The sequence below is a fragment of the Dendronephthya gigantea genome, unplaced genomic scaffold (assembly GCF_004324835.1).
Source record: "Dendronephthya gigantea isolate DGI-Jeju-01 unplaced genomic scaffold, DenGig_1.0 000034F, whole genome shotgun sequence".
Lineage (NCBI taxonomy): Eukaryota > Metazoa > Cnidaria > Anthozoa > Malacalcyonacea > Nephtheidae > Dendronephthya > Dendronephthya gigantea.
In genome coordinates this window covers 1,644,325-1,653,424 of record NW_021163044.1, presented here as the reverse complement: position 1 = coordinate 1,653,424, position 9,100 = coordinate 1,644,325, and the positions used below count along the sequence as shown (strand labels likewise).

The following is a 9,100-nucleotide window of genomic DNA, read 5'->3' as shown; positions in this document are numbered from 1 at the left end:
TAATATTTTTTTATAGTATTTCAAATTGTTTTATCAGTATTCGTCCTGCATCTTCAAAACAAAGTTTCGGTCATTTATCACGTTGAATACCATATAAAACGAAAACCGTAATAGCGTAGAAATAAATAAAAATGCAGAGCCGACATAAACCTTTACCAGCAAAATATTACCTCAGGATCTTTAATATGACACGAATTACAAGAAACAACCAGGGCAAATTGCAAAGATGCAATGATTTTCTTAAATTTTGCGAAATTTAAGAATGCGCAATATAATTTATAGTTCTGCAAACGAATAATATTTGAACAGATATGCAAATTTGCTACGGCAATCTGCATATTCCATGTCCGCAATTTCTGGCCATGATGATCTCATTCCTTTGAGAAAATCATGAAATGCGGAAGTGTAGAGCAAGAATCTTTCGTCTAGCTTTTACTGTCTTCAGTGGTAAAAGACAAGATGTCGTCGTTATTTCAACGATGGTTAGTTTTATTTGGTGTGTCACTGTTGGTGATTAAAGGTGAGAAGCCGAGCCGTATTAAACTATATAGAATTGATTCGGAGTGTGTGATCGACAATGATAACTATTTATATTTATCATTGTCTATTCATTTGAGACGATGATGCATATATCATAAATGTATAGTAACTATAGTTTGCCGAGGTTGATAGAGTATATAATAGGGAGGTTAAGATCTACTTCCACTACCAGTACCGATACAAAAATACATGACGTATTACTGTTTGGCAGCGCGGAAACTTTAAAGCGTTAAGATTGTGATTTCCGTAAGAAGTAAATAAACACGGCGGAGTATAGTGGCTATATTCACGTCAAAAACTCTAGTCACAATCCTTAAGTCTCAACAAACAAAGCAGAAACATTACACAACTAAAAACTAAATAATATTATTAGAAAAAACTGCAGGAAATGCAATAATACAGTAAATATAATTCGGTACTTCGCCTGCCTATCCACTTCCATTTTCAGCCCCAAAACGGTACTCACGACTTCCGGTGTTATCACATTTTGGACGATTGTTACGTCTGCGCATGCGCGTGACTGAATATTGGTATCGGTACTCGTAGCGGAAGTCGATCTTAACCTCCCTAATACAGTAGTAAATCCAAGAACGAATAAATCCAAGACCCTAACAAATACTTCTTCAATCTTCATTAAGCCTCGCTAAGTCACCCTCCAGATCTCTTAGCTAGGTCAATGACGCGACCTCACGAGCGTTAGCTATCAGAACCAAATATCACTGACCTTTACCTGATGACCTGATCCGCACACCATGCAGTTAGTCGGCTATTGTGCCGAAAATATATTATGATATAATTAAAGATTCCAAGCAACTAAGTTTCAGGGCAGTTTCAAACACGCGATTGAACTACTTCGAGGCTTCGACAAACAATCCTCACACATTTAACACCATTTAGATGTTTCCACAAGATATTTAAACTCAATATTTATAATTATCAGTGGGTATGTAGATTTTTTGGGCAGTTTCAACCACCGATGCATCGGTGGCTTCTGTAGTAGTTAAGTTGTCATACATGGCGAGCTGAGAGTCAAGCTCGAAGCGGAAAGTCTTTCACGTTCAATACACATTCCTTTTGTTCAAACTATTTTAGGGGTTATTTGTGGTCCAATTAAATTTTGGTTCTAAAAATGTTGTAATGCTTTGTCTTTCTAACACTTTAATCTAATGTGAATTGGAGTGATAACTCAGACGTCATTTTTCATAAGTACCAGTCCATTTCTATATTTCCTTGCCTTCGCTTTTGGCGATCAAGCCCTTAAAAACAATGTTACTGATAGAGGTTAAACATGGAGGTTAAATAACCATGAGTACACAGAGTGTTGCAGTTACAATCTAAAGAAAACGTGCAAATTCATTTAAAACTAATGCCCGAGACGCAGCAAGAAATTCCTTATTCGTGTATTCTCTGTGGCAAGCTAGTTTCTAAAATGCATCTTTTGTGCCAAAGACCGGTTGCTCGCCTTTTGCCACGAAAGTTCTCTTCATGCAGTCAAAACAACACATGTATAAAATATTTATGTGCATGGCTACAGAATATATGTTTATGTTAATTCCCAACACTACGAAAGCACTACGAAAGCAGTGATGATTTTCGAGCAATTTTAGGTACAAAAGGGAGTGTAACTTTCTCACCATTGACTTTTTTGTTTTTAGATTGTGAAAGTTTTTTCATACGGCAAAGTAATGCGCCCAAAAAGTGTATAACTAGAGAGAATAGTCTGATATACAATAATCCTAGTCATGCACTTCCTTACTGGGTTATAATGACTCAAAACTGCTTGGATGATAAAGCGCAGTTTCGTTACAAGGATACAGAAATATTGTGGCATATCGAGTCGGGGGGAGCGTTGTTTTCTATCTCAGCTGTTAGTTATCGGAATCGTTTAGCGATATATGTAGCAATATCAACAACAGCAAAAAACACCCAAAAAGACAAAAATCAAAATTTGAAACAAACAAACGCTGGATCTTTATATTTCTACAATGACGGGACTCACGGGATATGTGTTGAGCTTTCTGGAGGTTATCTGTATAGAAGAACATATTGCGACAGATCTAACCAGACGTTTACTTTTGGTACGTAAATAATTAAAGGCATGCAATTTAAAGCTCCCAGTTTTAAAAAATGGGTATCATTTGTGTATTTCGCCCTATTTCCGTTTTATTTCATAAATAACTCAATTCAGTTTGCGTGATCAATAAACAGCAGGAAAAATTATTTGTATTTTTCTCTGAAACTCGATTTCAGGTTCAGTGACACAGTTTGGTGATAAAATGAAAGATGTTCATTGTTCTCCAAAACAACGTATGGTGATCCACAAAGCTCATTATGGAGATTTCAATAAAAGCGGGACATTTGATGCTACCGCAACTGTTGATGCGCAGTGTAGTGGACAAGCAAGTTGTCAGGTAAAATCTCTTTGTGGTGGAAAAAGATCTTGTGAACCGACCATTGACAATAATTTACTGTCATCAAAACATTGTTCTGACACAACAAGAGAACTTTATATCGAGTACACTTGTGTGGATAATTATATAAATCCCATAACCACAGGTAATGATGCACTTGATAAAACGTGGAACTTAGAGTTTATTTAAAAGACTTTAACCTCTCTGTTTTAATTAGTACTCATATAATTATAATTTGATATGCCACACGAAAATTATGGTCGATATCAATACACGTGATTTTCTCTAATTTTCCTGCATGTCCTGTGGCTGCTAGGCTAATCGTAAAAGGTATTCGTTTTGTAAAGAGCGCCATTACAACCTCATCTCCCTCCATACCATTGCTATCTATATTCACATACTATGCACCTTTTTAAAGGTATGTCATGATAAAATATACCTCATTGCATGCAGAATCTTTCCTGGGAACGTGCATGGTTGCAATACGAGCATTGTTCATTTAGCATTTGAAAATGACATCTCTCTTCAGTTCTAGCTATAGGCAGCTTATACTGATAGCCACAGAACTATAATTGTTTATGACAACAAATTGCATTACAAATATAACAGCGCATTCTAGAATTTATTCGTTATCTTTGTGTTCTAGCGTCCAACATAAGACTATCAAAGCCACCCAACGAAGGTTTTATTGAAGTGAAGAATAATGACACAACGTGGAGAAAAGTTATTGAAGAGAATTGGGATAAAGATCGTCAAAAAACGCTGTGTGAACACTTGGGATTTAGCGAAACGAGCGCTAATACTATTAGAAACATGGAGATAGCTGCAAATGAAGAAATTGCAACTGGAGATTTGGTGTGTTATAACACAGGATCAGGTGGAACATCCTGTTGTGTCCATCTTGTTCCCTCTACCACGAATTCAAGTGGTTATATACCATATGCTGAGTGTGAGTATATATACTTAAGCTCTTTTCCACTCATCGCAAAATGAAACTCGCAAATTCGCTGCGAGTGTTTGAATCTAATTAACTGTCAAGCATTGTGATTGGACGAAATTACTCCCAGTAGGCTCAGTTGCAGGTGTTGAGATGAGTGAGTTTGTCGGGGTTGCGGGTATTTTCTTTAACACTGTAGTTTGGCTAAAATAACTTGGTATGGTCGGTTAGACTTTTATAGGAAACAATATTTCACGATAGTTTGTGGCTCTCTCTAACTTTATTTCCACTCTAGGTAAGATGTGCGATAAACCAGCGTTACTCCAAGATGAAACTACTTTTGCAGACTCTGTGTTTTCTGGTAGTGGCTCTTCTGGTTATAGCAATGCAAGATTTACCAAAGATGGTTGGTGTACCCAGACACCACAAACACATTATCTTTTGATTGATCTTTTGAAAGACTATCACATCACACAAGTCGTGACAATGGGTAACAAAGATCAGACAAAGTGGAGTGATCAATACACAATGACATACAGTCATGATGACAGTTTTAGCAATAGCAGACAGGTATTTGCAATTATTGATTCATCCATGATTACTTGTCGCTTTATATTGTATGTTGTCAAATATATTCTTAATCCTAATATTAATCCTAAATCCCCGGATTGCGAAGGTCACGCTAATCCCTGCCATAAGAACCTTAACGGTCTGTTCACACGATCCAATTTTGTAGGATTGAATTCACTTCTGACGTATGAAATAAATATATGTTATTTACCAGATTGGAGGTCCGTATATGGAAATATTTCCCAAGGTCTCAAAAACAGCCCGAGGCCGAAGGCCTAGGGATGTTTTTGAGACCGAGAAAAATATTTTCCTATGCGGACCGACTAAACTGGTAAATAATAGATTTTTTTTTCTTGCGGTCCGAATTCATATTTTAGCGTTGGTTCTGTGCTTTTAAATCTCGCCCGGTCCGTACGGCCTCATGCATACGGACCGCTCGCGTAGTCAATCAGATTGCAGGAAACGCTAAAATATAAATTCGGACCGCAAGAAAAAAAATAAAGTCGGTTATTGATAAAGCAGTACTGCATTGGCTTCAGTGGATTTGCTGCTCATATACATTACAAGACAACAGACTATAAAACATTCATCAGAAGTGAATTGGATCCAACAAAATTGGATCGCGTGAACAGACCTTAAGAGTGTTGTCCATCAATTGACATTTTCTACCTCAATCGATAATCTTGAAAACAAGATACAACAGCATCAAGACAGATGCCTTAATCCATGCAGTTTAGTTTATTTTGTTCAAATACGTATACATTTTTTATATTCGTATTCTCAGATCACTGGAAATCAGAACGGCTATCAAGCTTCGATAACGGCTCTCAATATTTACAACGTGAGACATATCAAAATAAAATCAACTGGAACAAATTATTTTTGTCTGAGAATAGAACTTTGTGGAAAAGGTAAAGTTTTGTCAGGAATGATCACGTTAAGAATTAGTCGGGAATGTTGGGAAGAATGCAGCACAGGTCCTCTAGAAATCAAACTTCTCTATTCCAGAGTAATACTTTTGACACTAGGGATAGCGTTGATCGTCGTTGTGGTTAGTAACTGATATTATAAAATAACATGTATATAACGCGTGTTCTGATTGGTTGAAGTCCGTGTTTGGATCAGGCCATCCAAACACGGAAATTTCGCGGGAATGTAAAAACAAATTTATTGTGGTTTGTTATTTTATAAAACAATTAGGCCATCAGGCCATCAGGCCATCAGGCCATCCAAACACGGAAACCATTAAGTAATTGTATACTCCGGTTGCTTTATAACCGTTGCATTGTTTTATTTTAGTCCAAACGCCTGCTCCTGTACAGGATATTAAAGTTACACCATCGAATACCTCGGCAGATGTCACATGGAAGATACCAGAACCTAAAGACTCAAGTTACATAACGAACTACAATATTTTCATCAACGGAAAACTCCAACAAAGTATATCCCGGGAGACATATGGCAATAAATTTACTATTCGTGGACTTAAACCATACACTGACTATAAAGTTGAGATTGAGACAGAAGATGGTTCAGGAGAGAAAGGCGGTAAAGTTTCTGAAGATTTCAAAACCAAGGAAGAAGGTAAAATATACGAAGGATAAATTTAAGGATTTGAAATGACATCCAAACTCCTTGGATTACACTGAACATCGATATTTTGATCCACTTCCAGGACTTTATCAGTATCAATAATTTCTATTTTTCTTCAATCCAGTTCCTAGTGGTCCTCCAATGAATGTGACCTATATATTCCGAAGTAAATATTCACTAGAATTATCCTGGATGCCTCCAGGAAGCGATCTACGTAATGGAATACTGACAGGCTATCAAGTTTGTTATTCTTCCCAAACCATGTCAACTAGTCCGAAATGTACTCAAACGAATACGACATTGTCATATACTATCGATAATCTTAAACCATCGACAAAGTATATTGTGACTGTTGCGGCTGGTACAAGTGTTGGTTTTGGCAACAAAAGTGCGAAAATCATTGAAACGACAAATGAAGGTATCAGCCTGTTTACAACGTCGTCATTTTATTTCATATTCGTACTTGTTTAAAGCTCCTAGCAACCTTTGATTACCCATTTAATTGTTAAATTGTGGTGAACTCTCTGAAACATATCAGACTATAACTGCATGTCGTTTACGATAACTAAATTTTTAGATCCCATTATCAAGGCTTTTTTATTCATTGGCAAACATAATTTGCATGCATTGCATGCAAATATTCGCGTAATGTAAAATACAGCTGCTCACCTCAATGAATTGTTATTTTTACATAGGGCCAGTCAATTTAATCGCGACTTCGTTTTATACTTTGACTGTAAACATACCAAAACCACAGGAATATATCAAGTAAGTGTTTATTTGACCACTGATTTACTCCATTTAGCCAATTGATCCTGCATGATTATTGAATTCATTAAACCCTCTCCTTTTTAAATACATTAAAACACAATTTTTAGCACTTTGGTTCATTCTATGTATTCAGAGGCGTAGCCAGAATTTCGGGGAAGGGGGGAGGCAGCATAAACGTAGGTGGGGTAATGGTATCAGTGTGACTCGAGACTGATTTATGCTGGACATTCTGGGCAGGATTTTCTGGCATTAACGATGGACATTTTGATGCGCAAGATCACATACAGATTTTTTGCATTTTTGACGGAATAAAAATGATGCACTTCACATTCTCAGAAGGGACCCATATATTCTGGGCCCTACGTCTTTGTTTGTATTCAATTTAATCAATTTAATAGACCGTCTTGTAGCTGGATTATACTGATATAGTTACTATATTTAATTTCTTTAAGAAAGGTCTTCATTACTGATCTTAAAGAAAATGTCATATAGCAACCTGACTTTCTCTATCACATTATATGATTTAGAGAAGTTATGGTCATCGTGCAAAGTTCTGCGAATGATCAAGTTTCAAGCGAAGACATTAAAACAAGTGATCTGAAAAATTTCCAGTCAAACACACGGGATCCTTACATCACTGCTTATTTGAAAGCTGATGTTTTACCCTTGATGTTCGTAATAGGAGATGGCAAGAGTTACAATTCTGAAGACGAAAATTACCACAACCAACCTTTAACGGCAAATTCAAATTATGTGGTGTTCTTAAGGTTTTTTGAAAGTCAAGTATGTAGCTAAATAAATATTCATATCAAAAACTTCAAACTGTTCAATTGCAGAATGTTGTTTATCCATTCATTAATTTCTATCTAGAAAGTATGATACAACGCATATATACCTTCCTAGGATTCATACTACTCGACAGAGTGGAGTGATAGCATTTACACAATGGGGAGACCTTCAGGTAACTGATTACCTGAAATTCAAACGTTTTCATTGTTTGTTGAATTATCTTATCTGTATTCTTCGTTTCTTGATAATTTTTTGTTTACAAACTGATAAACATCTTAAATCTTTTGATGAGAACCGGAGTTTCTTTATAGATGGAAGTTGAAAACAGTCAGTTCACGAGTGTACGGAAGACAAAACCCGGCTTGATCTCCTTATACCACTGAGTATTCTAGCATTGTGCCTTCTTCTCTCGATTGGCGTAATCATATATCTATCTCGTCGTCTAAACAGTTATTCTAGCTCTGAAGGAGTTGGCCAAGCAATGGAGCTGGGTAAATAAACCATATTTTACTTTACGTGCATTTTAGGATTCGTGAACGAGAAAAATTCTTGTCGTTGCTCAAACTACAAATCGAATTTCTTTCGTCTTCGCTTAGTTACTTTTTTGATATCATCAGTTTCTTTTCGTTCAAAAGCAGCCACAATCCTATTGCATGTACAGTTTAAATGTCTGTCTTTTAATCTGTTAGTTTCCATTTAATATTTTTATCTGTTAGATTCCGTTCAAAAACCTACCAATCGCCAGACTGAAGATGCAAATGACTGTGTTCCTGTGTACGAGATTCCAGACGAAATTGAGCGTAATGAGGCTGCACACGAGACACGCAAAGAACAGGAATCATCGAATGACATGCCGTTGAATGACAACAGACAACCAACAATCGTTTATCAGTCACTGCAACCCCCCTGGACCAATAATGGTGAAAGTCATCCTAAGGGGAATGGTGAATCAATGGAATACGAAAATGCTGCCTTCAATTGAGATTTTAATTCTTACTGATAGATGTACTGAAAATGCATGTATTGCTGAACCCAATATTTAGTGCAGGTATGTTCAAATGACGATTTCCTGTAATTCGTAACACCCTGCACATAGATGGCATTTAAAATTCAAGTCATCAGAGGATTAGCTGATTTTTTTATTCAAGGACATGCAAAATTAAATAATCCGCATAAATCTTCAGTCTTTCCCTCCAAACTTTTATTAAATATGTAAAATTTTGCCAATCCGATTATCATCAGCAGAATTCCACGGGCGCTTTTTCTCAGCGAAATGCGAAACATTTCGCCTGTTTTTTTTCAATTTTGACTACTTGAATCAATTAATTCTGCTTCAATCCTCACAATTCAAAAGAAGCAGGCGAAGTATTTTGCATTTCGCCGAGAAAAAGCGCCCGTGGAATTAGGGCTTTATACCAAGTTTTTTTAAAAAAAAGGAATATATTCACTCACAAAAGGAAAAACGAAAATGTTCACTTTGTGAGCTATA

The 9,100-nt window shown here is 36.4% G+C and overlaps 2 protein-coding genes across 3 annotated transcripts in view; both read left to right on the top strand.

Moving 5' to 3' along the window:
* LOC114525433 (receptor-type tyrosine-protein phosphatase F-like) overlaps positions 1–9,100 on the top strand; it is a 108,354-nt gene that overhangs the window by 31,866 nt on the left and 67,388 nt on the right. The gene's annotated exons all lie outside the window — the stretch shown is intronic.
* On the top strand, positions 412–9,057 carry LOC114525439 (receptor-type tyrosine-protein phosphatase F-like). Of its 2 annotated transcripts, none has more exons than XM_028546792.1 (13): positions 412–520; positions 2,196–2,618; positions 2,791–2,951; positions 3,598–3,900; positions 4,184–4,458; positions 5,243–5,369; positions 5,758–6,042; positions 6,176–6,469; positions 6,747–6,819; positions 7,350–7,605; positions 7,726–7,783; positions 7,923–8,102; positions 8,328–9,057. In XM_028546792.1, exons 4-12 carry the CDS (start codon positions 3,765–3,767, stop codon positions 7,931–7,933), a joined length of 1,515 nt encoding a protein of 504 aa, XP_028402593.1. In that variant the 5' UTR covers positions 412–520; positions 2,196–2,618; positions 2,791–2,951; positions 3,598–3,764; the 3' UTR covers positions 7,934–8,102; positions 8,328–9,057. The 2 variants fall into 2 exon arrangements, with proteins under 2 accessions (XP_028402593.1, XP_028402594.1); XM_028546793.1 differs by having other exon boundaries at positions 7,693–7,783.